Below are 14,755 nucleotides of genomic sequence, written 5' to 3'. Positions count from 1 at the left end.
GCAAGTGGGTCAGAACAAATCTCAAACAGAGATACAGGCCGGCTGATGAGCAGATTGAGAGCAGCCCTGAGGATAAGGATCTGGGGGCACTGTTGGATGAAAAACCAAATATGAGCTGGCAATGTGTGTTCACAGCCCAGAAAGCCAACCTGGGATGCATCAAAATAAGTATGGCCAGCAGGTCAAGAGATGTGATTCTGTCCCTCTTCTCTGCTTTCATGATCCCACCTGTAGTACTGCATCCAGCTCTGGGACCCTTAGTACAAGACAGACAGGGACCTGTTGGAGTGAGTCCAGAGGAGAACCACAAAAATGATCAGGGGGCTGGTGCACCTCTCCTATGAGAAAAGGCTGAGAAAGTTGGGGTTATTCAGCTTAGAAAAGAGAAGACTCTGGGGAGACCTTACAGTGGCCTTCCACTACTTAAAGGGGGCCTACAAGAAAGATGGGGAGGGACTGTGTCAGCAAGTGTAGTGATAGGACAGATAAAATGCTAAGAATAGGACAGAAGACATCATTTAGTTGCTACATGAAACCATGGTGTGCCTACATCTGAGTACTGCATGTTAGTCTGGTCTCAGTATTTTAAGAATGAAGTAGTAGAGCTAAAGAAGGTACGGAGAAAGGCAGTAAAGTGATGAAGAACAAAAGTGTTTAAGGAACAGATAATAAGAAGGCCAAGACTCTCCCATCTGGAGAGAAGGTGAATACAATCATGGCTTACAAAATCATCAAGCCAGTATCATTACTAACTGAATCCCACAAGGCTACGTCTATGGAATGCTTATGAAACTAAAATGAGATTGGCTTTAAACAGATGAAAGAAAGTACTATTTTACACATCAGTTAGCATGTTGGCTAGATGGCTGGGCCCAAAGAGTTGCGGTGAATGGACTTAAATCCAGTTGGCAGCCAGTCACAAGTGGTGTTCCCCAGGGCTCAGTACTAGGGCCTGTTCTCTTCAATAGCTTGATCAAAGACCTGGACGAGGCGATCAAGTGCACACTCAGTAAGTTTGCAGATGACACACTCAGTAAGTTGGGCAGGAGTGTTGATCTGCTTGAGGGTTGTTGATCCTGATCAACAGGAAGGGCTTTTACAAGTATATTGGAAGAAAAAGGAAGACAGAGAAGTTGTGGGCCCACTGTTGAATGAGACAGGAGCCATGGTGATGGAGAATGCAGAGAAGGCGGAGTTACTGAATGCCTTCTTTGCTTTGGTCTTTACTGCTCAGCCCAGCCCTCGGGAGTCCCAGGCATTGGGAGAAGTAACAGGGAAAAAAGACTTCCCTTGGGTTGAGGAGGATCGGGTGACGGATTAATTAGATCAATTAGATATTCACAAGTCCATGGGCCCCGATGGGATGCACCCAAGAGTGCTGAGGGAGCTGGCGGAAGTCATTGCTGGGCCGCTCTCCATCATCTTTGAAAGATCCTGGAGAACAGGCGAGGTGCCTGAGGACTGGAGGAAAGCCAACGTCACTCCAGTCTTCAAAAAAGGCAAGAAGGAAGAGCTGGGGAACTACAGGCTGGTCAGCCTCACCTCCATCCCTGGAAAGATGATGGAACAGCTTGTTCTGGGCGTCATCTCAAGGCATGTGGAGGAAAAGAAAGCTATCAGAAGTACTCAACGTGGATTCACCAAGGGGAAATCATGTCTGACTAATTTGATAGTCTTCTATGATGGCATGACTGGATGGATAGATGAGGGGAGGGCCGTAGATGTGGTCTACCTTGACTTAAGCAAGGCATTCAACACGGTCTCCCACAGCATCCTCATAGGGAAGCTTAGGAAGAGTGGGCTTGATGAATGGACAGTGGGGTGGATAGAAAACTGGTTGAAAGACAGAGCTCAGAGGGTAGTGATCAGGGGCACAGAGTCTAGTTGGAGGTCAGTGACAAGTGGTGTTCCCCAGGGGTCAGTACTGGGTCCAGTCCTCTTCAATATATTCGTCAATGACCTGGATGAGGGGATAGAGTGCACCCTCAGCAAGTTTCCTGATGACACAAAGCTGGGGGGGTGGCTGACACACCGGAAGGCTGTGCCACCATACAGAGACCTGGACAGGCTGGAGAGTTGGGCAAAGAGGAACCTTAGGAAATTCAATAAGGGCAAGTGTAGGGTGCTGCACCTGGGGAGGAATAACCCCATGCACCAGTACGGGTTGGGGGCTGACCTGCTGGAGAGCCGCTCAGCTGAAAGAGACCTGGGAGTCCTGGTGGACAACAGGATGACCATGAGCCAGCAATGCGCCCTTGTGGCCAAAAAGGCCAATGGCATCCTGGGATGCATCAAGAAGAGTGTGGCCAGCAGGTCGCGGGAGGTCATCCTCCCCCTCTACTCTGCCTTGGTGAGGCTGCACCTGGAGTCCTGTGTCCAGTTCTGGGGTCCCGGTTCAAGAGGGACAGGGAACTGCTGGAGAGGGTGCAGCAAAGGGCTACCAAGATGATTAGGGGACTGGAACGCCTCTCTTATGATGAAAAGCTGAAGGATTTGGGTCTCTTCAGTCTGGAAAAAAGACTACTGAGGGGGGACCTTATCAACACTTATAAATACTTAAAGGGTGGGTGTCAGGAGGATGGGGCCAAGATCTTTTCAATGGTGCCTGGCAACAGGACAAGAGGTAATGGGCACAAACTTGAGCATAGGAAGTTCCACCTAAACATGAGGAGGAACTTCTTTACTTTGGGGGTGGCAGAGCACTGAAACAAGCTTCCCAGGGGCGTGGTGGAGTCTCTGTCTCTGGAGACATTCCAAACCCACCTGGACACGTTCCTGTGCAACCTGCTGTAGGTGACCCTGCTCTGGCAGGGGGGCTGGACCAGATGATCTCCAGAGGTCCCTTCCAACCCTATGATTCTATGATGATTCTATGAGGGTAGGTAGGCTCTACAGAGGGATCTGGACAGGTTGAATCAATGGGCCAAGGCCAACTGGATTCAACAATTCAACAAGGCCAAGTGCTGGGTCCTGCACTTGGGTCACAACAACCCCATGCAGTGCTACAGGCTTGGGGAGCGGCTGGAGAGCTGCCCAGCAGAAAAGAACCTGGGGGTGCTGGTCGACAGCTGGCTGAATATGAGCCAGCAGTGTGCCCAGATGGCCAAGAAGGCCAATAGCATCCTGGCTTCCATCAGAAACAGTGTGGCCAGCAGGTCTAGGGAAGTGATTGTCCCCCTGGACTCGGCACTGGTGAGGTGCACCTCAAATACGGTGTTCAGTTTTGGGCTCCTCACTACAGGAAACACATTGAGGTGCTGGAGTGTGTCCAGAGAAGGGCAATGAAGCTGGTGAAGGGTCTAGAGCATAAGTCTTATGAGGAGCGGCTGAGGGAACTGGGATTGTTTAGGCTGGAGAAAAGGAGGCTGCGGGGAGACCTTATAGCTCTCTACAACTACCTGAAAGGAGGCTGTAGCGATGTGGGGCGTCAGGCTCTCTTCCAGCCCTCTACCATTACTAGTTTTCATTTCTCACCATGTCATTCATGTATATATGCACATGTATGGCTTCAGCTTGCACAGGGGAGGTTTAGATTGAATATTAGGAAAAACTTCTTCACTAAAAGGGTTACCAAGCATTGGAACAGGCTGCCCAGGGAAGTGATTAATTTGCCATCCCTGGAGGTATTTAAAAAACATGTAAATGTACTGCTCAGGGACATGGTTCAGTGGTAACGTGGCAGTGCTACGTTAATGGCTAGACTTGATGATCTCAAAGGTCTTTTCCAACCTAAACGGTTCTTTGATTCTTACGGAACTGGTTGCCATAGAAGACTGTTAAAGAAAATGGAAGAATCAGGTTCAGAAAACATACAAACAAACCGGACAAAATCATGAACAACTCGGTCCACAAATGAGTACTATCAAACCACGGCAGGTATGTGCTCTAACATCTCTTACACAGTGACTGCAGATGCTGGGGGAATGCATGAGATTACAGAAAACAGCAAATTAGTGTGCCCTCCATAGACAGCATCTCCTATTGCAATGGCTGGACAGAGGACTCAAGCGTATCAGTGGTCTTACCCTGTAAGGGGGGGGTATGCTTAGATGCAAGATCCCACTGACTTTCACTCTAATGTTGTACAGAACATAGCTGCACATATGCAGTGAACTGGGGCTTCACTCCAGAATGCAAGACTAAAAATCAATTGCATCTGAAACAGCTGTTTAGACACTGAATAGATTTTCACACCACTTTCATTTTTCTTTATTATCAAACTATTATCAGCTGCTCTACGTGCATTTGGTGATGTTGAATAAATTACCAAATTAACAGTCTCAACAATACTCTATTGTATAGCATAAAGGCTACTTCATCTGATCCGATGCAAGTAGCTTTTTAGCAACTTGGCATAAAAGTGCAGGTGATTTTTAATTACAGCTTTAACATAGACAGACTCTAAACAAAGGTCAGATTTTTCCATTCACCTTTCAAGTGAGCACAAAGGCTTTCAAGATGTTGTCCACTTGAAGTTTTATTTGCCAATTTTCACTCTTTTATAGACATGAAGTCTCTAAAGACTTTGTCTTAACTAGGAAAGAAATCAATGGATAAGTTTTAAGTTTAGACTTAATAGAGACTTTAGACTAAGGTGAAAACCAGAAAGATGAGTTTAGCTTTCGTTTGTTACAAGACGATAGTTGCTGAATTTTAGATCTCTGGTTACTCAGGATGAGGAAACCTTCTCTTAGATGTAAACCAAGACATTGTTCTCTTACACATGTACTTAAGAAAAATAAATAATGCTGTGACATTCTTGTCTTGCTGTGAACAGAACAAAATCTGGTCTTCCTGGGAGTAGCAGGATCCTAGAAGTAGAAACTCTTAAATGAAAAGATTGTTTTCACAAGTGCTTTTCACAGTATCATTTGGATTCTCTTTAACTACTGCACTAACAAAGTGCAGTCAGCATTACTAACTTAAGCTAGGTGGTTTTGCAGCTTTCTATTAACAGATTCTGTTAAAAACCACTACAAATGATACTGGCAAAAGTAGTGACTCAACACTGACCAAAAATTTAAAAAAAACACCACCATCCATCACTGCCAAAACTGGTATAGATACATTTTCAATTCAACAGTGGGGAAATAATCTGCAGCATTTAAGAGTTTTGCTCTAGCATTACCATCCTAATCTTTCTTCTAAACAAACCTAAGGAAAAGTCCGCCACAGATTCCGAAACTATACTCACTTCCTTCTCATGGGACAATCTTTCATGAAATGGCCGATTTTACCACAAATTCTGCAGCATCTATCATTTGGTGCCAGTTCTCCTTCCGTTAGTACCTCTGGATCAAAGAAGTACTCCTGAAGAAGAAATCATTAATTTAAAATTAAAACCCATACACTTTGGAATCAAGACAGATAAGCAAGTGTTAAACAGCAGTAGGAGTTATAGAGAATAATAAACCTGATGTGTGTAGCTGAAGTCCTGAAACACCTGGTGACATTAACTGGCCACTGGCCTCTTTTTTTGCAGGCAGCCTGATGACCACCAGGTCTGCAAGGTCTTTTGTAAAACTGCAGTTTTAAGAAATAGTAAGCTGGTTTTGATAGGAACTAAAATATGTAAGCCTGTACAATGAAGCTTTGACTTGATTAGTATTCAGCATTTACATGCAAACAACGTGAAAACAGTACTCAGTAATAACTCCCATACAGATTTTTACACTACTGATGAAATTTAAGGGAGAAGAGCTTAAAGAGAGTGTAACCAGACTCCTGCAAGTGGTAAGCTAAGCTAAACACCCAAAAGTATGCACATATTGGTCTTAGAAGTAACTTACCATTTTTGATGGATATTCTTTAGGAAATATTTTTATAGGAGTACCAAATACCCTTCTGCCATTGATAAAAGCCTTCATTATAAAATTTGTCACTGGGGAAGGAAAAAAAACAGCACAAAAACATCGTCATCCAAACATCAAACAAGCCAGTAAAACAAGATCTAAGACAAGATCTTCACTTTGTACCCAAATTTGTTAACAGGAGACTCACTTTTTCTTGACAATCCAGCTCCAAGATTGTGGTTCAAATCAAAGGGGTCTGTAGAAAAAGCATTACAGGCATTATTCAAGTCCAGGGCAAGATCAGAAATGTATACATACACGTGATCAACCCAAGGCAGCTATTCCCAATGCAGAATTAATATACTGAAATGGAACCATTTACAAATTTATTGAAAAGGAATTAACTCCACAGACAAAGGATCACAGCTGTCCAGCTCTAAACTGACTGAAGTATTATAAAACAGTAAGTTGAATGTGCAGGCAAGAAAACAGAAATTCTTTTCACTAAATCATATGGGTTTAGGGAACATTTCTAAAATGTGTCACTGCATTTTCTTGATAGATACCATGGTATTACTTAACATACTTAACCATACACAGGATTAAACTGGTCATGTAAACATGGAGTCTGCTAAACCTAGCTATTTGTGAGAAAACCTCAACTGCATTACAGCTAATTTATTTTCTAAAGGATTTGGTTAAATTTTTTTTTGTCAGTTACTGTCCTCATGAAAAGTATGAAGTCTGCTTTGCATCTTCTTTTCAGTAGAGACAAAGCCGCCAAGAATAATATTTAGCATGAATGGGAATTTTGCAATGATTTCAAAACATGAGCAAATAACAACTTATAACCCAGGAAAAGAAAATAAGCAAGCCTTGTGGAAAGACACAATTTTTCACGTGGGCACTAAAGAAATTCCACATATTCATGTACTTCATGGCATTTACCTTCAATTACAATGTATTTGGATGTCCACTGCTTCTTGAAAGTTGTAAGCAGACTTTTTCTCCTAATGCAGATGACATGCTCTTTAAAATCAAATTCTTCTGTGTAGAAACGGAGAAGTCCCAGCCACAGCTGCCCAACAGATTCAGTGTTTTTGCCACAGTCTGGCCAAACAACTGACTGAAAATGACAAAGTATTTTTACTTCCAGTACTTACATTAAGCAGATTAATTTTCATAACTTTGAAACTTAAACAATGCAAGTCTTATTTTATAAAGAGACACAATTGAGTTACACCAGAATACTTCTCTTCCTTTCATAATTGCTATTAATAATACAATATCGATTTTTAAGTGGTGGATTTTTTTAAATATTAACAACAAAAGTGGAGAATTAATAGAACTTCTAACATTATGTTTTGCCTGTTATAAAAAAAAATATTCATTCACTTTATGTGCCTATTTGACATAAAATTATTCAACAGGATCAAGCAGCTGTGACTAGATGTGCAGCTGGTATTTGTAGGGGTTATCTCCACCCAGTAACAGGACACACAGAGCAATTAATCTTCACTAACACCTTAAAATAACTTTTTTTAATCTAATCTATTTTTTTCAGTTTTTACAGATTTTTCACAGGTGAATTATAACCAACCAGATTCTTAAAGCTTTACAGTAAGGGATTGGGATTTTCAAAGCAATAGCTACTCCACTTCCATTTCTATATTCAACTATGATATTTGAGAACAATGTTTCTTAGAATAAATTCTTTTTTCATTGGCAAAACTACAGGTAACACCATTTCAAAATTAACCTGATTTACTCACCAACTCCTCTATCTTATCAAAGAAATAAACGTTCCAGCCATCAACTAAAATTTCAGGCTTTTTTGGTTCTTTGTAGATCTGAAAGCACAATATTAAACTCATTAGAAGAGCCCTTCAGATTCAGCACTGACATTCTATTGGTCAATACTGTGTACAGATCCTCATTTCTTTCTTGACATACTGTACCTCTTGAAGAACAGGGATGACAGGTGGATTTCTCTGCTGCAGAAAATAAAGCACCATAAGAGTATATGCATAAGAAGAAAGGCTACCTCGAGATGCATCTCCAATGTCACATATCTAGAAAAAGAAACACGATTTGTATCTTCTATGGTTATGTCTCTATGTCATTTATGTCTCTTGCTTCTAAAATGTCTGAAATATACCTACCTTCGTAAAGACTTTCATTGTGTAACACAGATATTTTACTCTAGGATCAATGGCTGCATATGTTGACAGGAGTCTTGTGTTGTGCAAGGCCTATAAAAAGAAGAAAGTCATATAGAAAATACAGGAGCTCTGAAGAAATACACTGAAAACATGAAAACCAAAAGCTCTTAAGCTGTGTGCTCAAGAAATGCAGATGTGAAGCCCTGCATAGTAGAATGTATATTTTCTAAGGAAGCATTCAACAATGAAGTTATGACCTGCTCTCTTAAAATGCTGATCAATGTCCTGAATCTGCGCAGAAGTGGTACAAAGCAGCATTCACACAACAGTACTTCACAAAGGGAAGCACTAATCTACTACTGCATTTTCAAAATATTTGGTAGAAGGTAAGTTCTTGAACTAAGAGATTTGAGCCTAGAAATGTGAGAGCTATCAACTGAGCCATATTGATGCATAACTTCAAGAAGAAAACTTTCAGACTTACTTAGTTGTTGAGATATCTTCTTGAAGACTTCCCTTGAGCTCTTAAAAAACCTTCAGAAAGCTTAATACTTGGCTCTAAAATTTACTTGTCTTTGATGTTTCAAGGAACTGGCTTTTGCAGTTCAGAGATGTTGAAAAAAAAACCCCAAAGCTTCTTTTTAAAATATTTGTCCAAGAACTTGTGGTTTTTCGTAAATTCCAACACATGTTCTAGTTCAGGCAAGCTGAGTTCAAAATCACTATTCCAGGTCTCAAGGCTACGCAAGCACCATGATGGGAAGCGGAATATAGGAAAGCTGAAGTTATATTATTTTGTCTTTCTTATTTACAGAAGACTTAAACACCTAAACCACTATTTTTTACTATTATTGAAGAACTAATATATTTTCTTAGAAAAGTGGCAACACTAAAGTCACAATTCTGCAACTGACTCCACTACTAGTCAAAAAAAACCCAAAGTTGTTCAGAAATCTAAAACTCCAATAAGGCAAAGGGAGACAGTTGATTATTGAACCTCAAAACAGTCACTTAAATTTCAAGAAGCAGACCCACATTTTTCTGTTAAAAAAAATAAAAAAAGGAGATGACCTTACCAGAGTATTATATAAACTGATGTCTACTTCAAGACCACTTCTGACATGGAAAAATTTGACAATTGGGACTTTAGCAGTTGTTATAGGCAAGACATTTCTTAAACCTAGGATGAAATGTTTAGTTACTGAATGACTGAAATACAGTTGTAACAGTATCAAATACTCTACAAATAACTCAAAACTGTAGTAAAAAGGATACAAAATAAAATCTTAGTGACACTGAAATTGTATTTCAGTTATATTTTAATATTGATTTTAGGCATTTGTCAAACATGATGAATTGGCTAAATATAATATATACAAACACACATTAAGCCCTGTAATAAAGCAAAGATCAGTCTAAATGTTATGGTAAAATAAGCTGAAGAGGTCATTGATAGTTCACTCCAATTATATTAAATTCATGTGACACAGACCAAACCAACCAAGCACTATAAAAATCATAATTTCTTGTATAAAAAACAGCATTCCTTTTCAGCCTACCTTTTAACTTATTAGGCACGGAACATACAAATACAACAAAACTACTAACTTCAAGCCCGAAGCTTTAACAAGGTTTGTCCTTTGCATGTAGGTTATAAATATACTACTTGTCCAATTCAGATGCAGTCCTATAACATTATGACCTCATAGACCTACATACACAAACAAAAATAAATGCAAGTGTTCACAACATATAACCTCATTTTTACTAACGTTAAGCTCGTCAATACAGTTTTATCTTAATTATTTTCTTCTACAGTGCCCAGAACATTCTCACAAAAGCAAGTGAAGTCACGGAAACAGAACCACTTCTTTTAGTTTTCAAGAAAGTTACCTGTCTGTTTCTTGAGAACGTTTGCTAAATCTTCAATGATTCTGATGCAATCAAGTCCCTAAGATATTAAGAAAAAAGGCTGAAGGTTGTATCTGCCACAAGTATTTTCGGCAAACCTTTTATTACTTGACATTAAACCTAAAGCTGTGTAATTACGTTTCATATGATACAGAATTATGTGAATACCAGAAACTGGTTCAAAATAGCACTTGTAAAATCAACACTAGACGGTATCTTAACATAGACTTTTAAGGAGTTTATATTAGTCATGAAAGGAGTTTGATGTCCTGTTCCACTGTCTCCCATTGCTAGCTGTTTATGCTAAAAAGCACGTTATTTATCTGCGCAGCTAATCCTAGAAGTAATATTAGTGCAGAATTCAGTGGGAAACTGACTACTGAGAGTAGTTCTTAAACTCATGCCTAGACCAACAGCAAAACCCCTTTCTGGCACCTACTTGTGTTTTCTTCTCATCTGAAAAGCTTTTATGAAATAATAAATTTGTTACACTATATACACAATATAACCATAAAATTCTGCATTTATTAAAAAGAAAAAAAAAAAATCTTTTCAAACTACTTCCGCAGTTTCCCGCCCATCCATTGTCATACAGATGTCAAGGTCACTTTGTTTGAAGCCAAAGCCATTTTTTGAGGAGCCAAACAAATTCAGCTTGGTTCCTGCAAGAGACATTATAAAATGGGTTATATAAAGTAATAAAACAGGAGATTTTATAAATTATATAAAATGGTAGATGTTATTAGATGTGTTATAACCCCATAGAGACACAGAATCTCAAATTGTATATAGCTTCAAACCACTGCATGTCTTTTAATACAAGGCATGAAAACATCACTATCTTTCTATGGTACATCAAAACTTATTTTCATATCAACTTTGCTGATGATCCTCATCACCGTTAAAAGAATCTCTTATTGGTTCAAATGAGCAGTCTGACAGATCCAGAAACAAGTTAGGTTTTCCAATAATTAAATCATCACTGTGCAGGTCTGAGCTGACATCTGATAAAAAAAAAAAGTAAGACCGCCTTCTACAAAGATTTTCAGGATAAGGGACATATCTGTCCACATACCAGGCTCCAGCCAAAAAAGCTTTTGCTAATTTTAAAAGACTACGAACCAAAGTTCAGGTGTTACAGGTAAGAATTCCAGAAACAAACAAAAAAACATTCTGTGTATAGGTAAGATGCTGTGCCTGCATTTTAAAATATTCCAAAACCAGTAAGTTTCAGTAGGAAGGACTACAAAATGCTTGTTATTGTATCTGCTTTTACAAACAAGAAGTCTGTCTAATGAATAAGGCTAAAATAACAATTACAAACCTGTTCCACTACTGCTTTGATTGTTTTCTGCTTAGCTTGACATTGCTCCTTCCTACTAATGTGTTGTATATATGACTAAGTCAAAAAAGACTTAAACCAAAGCCTTGGAAGTCTTAAAACAGAAATTAAAGTAATGAGGTATAGCAATGCTGAGCTACAATATAGGTTCTATGTTCAAAACTAAAGTCCTTTTCATGCTGATACACGTTTTCTTGGAAAACACTCAAGTATGAACACACCAAAGTACAAATATAAAGCAAGAACTGCCCAATTACCTGGAAAATCCTGTCTAATGAAGTTTTCCAGATTTTCTTTTATATGTTCCCGAGCCTGATCCTCTCCAATATTTGGAGCAAAATCGTCTTGGAAAAAAAAATAAAAGTGACAACAATTTAGGCAAACTAATCTGCAGAAAGAGTCAACAGCAAAGATTCAAATGAAAAAAGTGAGGGGTTTACAGCAGGGGAGGGGGGAGAAAAAAAAAGCAAGAGAAGATTCACACGTGAAGGAAAAAAAGCAAGGATGAAGTAGAAGAGAAATACCTGTTCAAAGAAAAACATTAATTAGACAAATAATGCATTTTGTCTGGTCAGAAATGGCGAGAGAGAAAGGAGGAAAGTTGGGTCACTCTGAAAAGAACAAAATTGGAGAAGTGTTACAAAACAGTATTTTGACTCCATTTTTTCTAGAACACTGAAGTCTTTGTTTACTAAAAACCACAAGTTAAGGAACAGTAACAAAATTAAATGTAGACAATGTAGACAGAAATGTAAAAGCATCAGTCAAAAAATGCACCTAAAATTAAACTCATAGAAATTATATTAAGATGTCTAAATGAGTAATCAGACAGCCAACGCATACAAGATAAACCTAAAGATTTTGTATTTCTCTAGATACGAACTACTCAGCAGTCCTATTCTAAGATTTTTATCTAAGAGTTGGATGCAGTGTAGCATATCATAGAATTGTCTAGGTTGGAAGGGACCTTTCAGATGCTGAAGTCCGAAGTCCAAATAAACCAGCCCCCTTTATAACACCACTAGTCCATAGTTATTTCATTATTTTTTGCAATTCTTTTTCTATCACACAATATTCAAAGGAAAAAACTTACGGTAACACTGGACACAAACTTGATCTAGAATAACTGAAAACGTGGGCGTTAGCACTGGCAGTGGGTCAAGCTCAATTTTCTTGAAGTCTTCTGGACAATCCTTCTTTAAATGACCTTCCCGTTTGCACAAGCTACATACTACTGTAGGAGACTGCATGAACAGAAAGCAAGACTGGTTTTAAAAACTATAACACTTTGACAAGTTTGAGCAACACTTTCATATAACTGATAATAGAACATAAGCAGTATGTTTATGTTCCGATACAGCATGCTTACCTTGCCCCTTGTAAAAGCTGGTTTACTGAATTCATAAAAAAGTTCAGATTCTAAGCACTGTTCCATTGCTGTGTTCTCTTCAAAAAGGTTCGCCTTCTCAGTAAGATCCTCTTGACTCAAGTTGATCCTCAGGGGTGCATCCACATTTTCTTCGAAATGTTTATTCTCATATTTCTTGTGGATGGAAAAATCATCATCTTCCTCTGACAGTGCATCATCTTCTCCAGATCCAGTGTATGTGTTATCTAGTTCATCCCCAGGTCTTATGATAACACCACACTCTCTCTGGTTTAGAAGACTTGTTTCTTCTTCCTCCACTTCCTCCTCATCATCTGAGTTAATCATTTGGGATATTTGACTCTGTGCTGAACATAGGAATTTTTTGGGCGATTCATCCAGTTCATCAGTACCCTCAGTGCTCTCCTCATCGATGTCAATCTTGTCATCCATTATGCCAGAGCACTCTAAGCCAAACTCATCACTCTCTGTAAGTGCAGCATTTTGAAAACCTTCTAAGTCTGAAGTACTACATGTCTCTACATCATGCTCATTCACTGTAACATGGAGATCTCCACTATCACTGTCTTCATCTATTCCCTGCTCGGTAGTCAAGATATTATTCCATCTTTTTTGTTGTTCATGTTCTTCGTCTTCCTCCTCTTCTTCCTCGTCATTTCCACTCTCCGTCTCTTCACAACTTGGTTTAAAATCCTCATTATCTCCAGAAATAACTTCCTCAATTATACAGTCTGAATCTTCATGGGCAATTCCCAAATGACTTATATCATCAGCTACTTCTTCCGTGAAGCTTTCTGAGCCATCACACAGTTTTGAAGGATCAGTTCTATGTGCCTGGGGCATACCTGCAGTCTCCATTACACAATCTTCCACTATTGCTGTGTTTGGTCTACCATCCAAGTTTTGCAACTCAGAATGTTCATGCTTTATAGCATCTTTTCCATGGTCCAGCATTTGGGATTTCTCCTCATTGGCATTCGGAGAGGATTTTTTGCTCAATTTTGCACTTTTTTTGTGAGGCAAGGCAAAATACTTGTAAGTTGCTCTCAGGCAGTGAAGAATATACTCATAGACTAGCTGGCTGTTCGTAGTTCTTGCCACATTCCTCTTCACTGAATATGGGTCTATTAAAAAGAAGTGAGCCAGCAGTGTAGGAGTTAACTTTTTTTAAAAAAAGAATACACTTTCATCCTTACAAAATCTGAATATAGTACTGTTACTCTAAAACATTGTTTAGGGACATAGATCTATGAATTGTGCTGAAGACAATTTTTAAGTTCTCTTAATTACTTTTATAATGTGGAAAAAAATACCCAAGAGAAATACTAATTAAATTTTTTTCAAAACATATTCTACTATATTATTGGGAATCACAGTCCAATATTGAAAAATTCTAAGTTATTACACACAATGTCAATAGCCAAGACAGTACCCTAGAAAATTAAAGTAACGGTTCTTTGATGTTTGTTGATATATATACCTTCCACAGCAATGCGCTTTTTAGGCCAGTCCTTTGATTCACGAGGGACTGTTTCTTTGAGTCGTATGCTAATAACCGAATCAGCCATACTGAACTCCAAAGCATAGAAACGAAGCAGTTCTACCCAGAGCTGACCAGCAGGTGCTGAACACTGATGTCCTGAATCAAATACTAAGGGAACCTGTAAATTACAGAAGAAAAGCTTAAATAATTTTTAATGCACAAGTGTTTAGCTGTTACACTTCCTTGTATCTCATCTGTAATGTAATATTACAAAATTTATAGTTGCTTCTATACTCCTGCCATTGCAATAAAAACTGCAAATAAAAAAATTGAAAGAGATCACATAAACTCAGATTATAAAATTTCCAAATGAAAGATTCCAGCAATGGTAAAGAATAGCATCAATGATAAACAGAAATTGCTTATTTAAGCATTTATAATTTATAAATATCCAAGAAAATATCACGTGTAATCTAACTGGACAGAATGGATTATATACCCTATTTTTTAGCAAAGCCTAACCTGTATTGTTAACTGTCATAACATGCAATCATAAACTATATTCTCCCCTGACAGATAAAACCCGGGGTGTTACCAAAGACTTTGAAGTAACACCTAGTTTCCTGCTAGCCTCTTAGCATCAAGAGGTAAACACAGAAAGCCTTGTACCAAGCAATT

The 14,755-nt window shown here is 38.8% G+C and overlaps 1 protein-coding gene across 3 annotated transcripts in view; it reads right to left on the bottom strand.

Moving 5' to 3' along the window:
* The window catches only part of TUT7 (terminal uridylyl transferase 7), a 34,578-nt gene that overhangs the window by 5,880 nt on the left and 13,943 nt on the right, over positions 1-14,755 (bottom strand). For all 3 annotated transcript variants that reach the window (XM_063319612.1, XM_063319610.1, XM_063319611.1), the window contains exons 12-25: positions 14,075-14,255; positions 12,577-13,718; positions 12,301-12,451; positions 11,465-11,551; positions 10,427-10,527; positions 9,848-9,905; positions 9,031-9,134; positions 7,955-8,044; positions 7,751-7,864; positions 7,565-7,642; positions 6,741-6,918; positions 6,001-6,048; positions 5,790-5,881; positions 5,195-5,310 (exon numbers count right to left, since the gene is read on the bottom strand). In XM_063319612.1, coding sequence (XP_063175682.1) covers positions 5,195-5,310; positions 5,790-5,881; positions 6,001-6,048; positions 6,741-6,918; positions 7,565-7,642; positions 7,751-7,864; positions 7,955-8,044; positions 9,031-9,134; positions 9,848-9,905; positions 10,427-10,527; positions 11,465-11,551; positions 12,301-12,451; positions 12,577-13,718; positions 14,075-14,255 — 2,540 coding nt within the window. The remainder of the gene's footprint in view (positions 1-5,194; positions 5,311-5,789; positions 5,882-6,000; positions 6,049-6,740; positions 6,919-7,564; positions 7,643-7,750; positions 7,865-7,954; positions 8,045-9,030; positions 9,135-9,847; positions 9,906-10,426; positions 10,528-11,464; positions 11,552-12,300; positions 12,452-12,576; positions 13,719-14,074; positions 14,256-14,755) is intronic.

Source organism: Chroicocephalus ridibundus, chromosome Z (assembly GCF_963924245.1).
Source record: "Chroicocephalus ridibundus chromosome Z, bChrRid1.1, whole genome shotgun sequence".
Taxonomy (NCBI): domain Eukaryota; kingdom Metazoa; phylum Chordata; class Aves; order Charadriiformes; family Laridae; genus Chroicocephalus; species Chroicocephalus ridibundus.
Note: the sequence above shows the minus strand (reverse complement) of the source record. Positions and strands in the feature narration are given on the sequence as shown.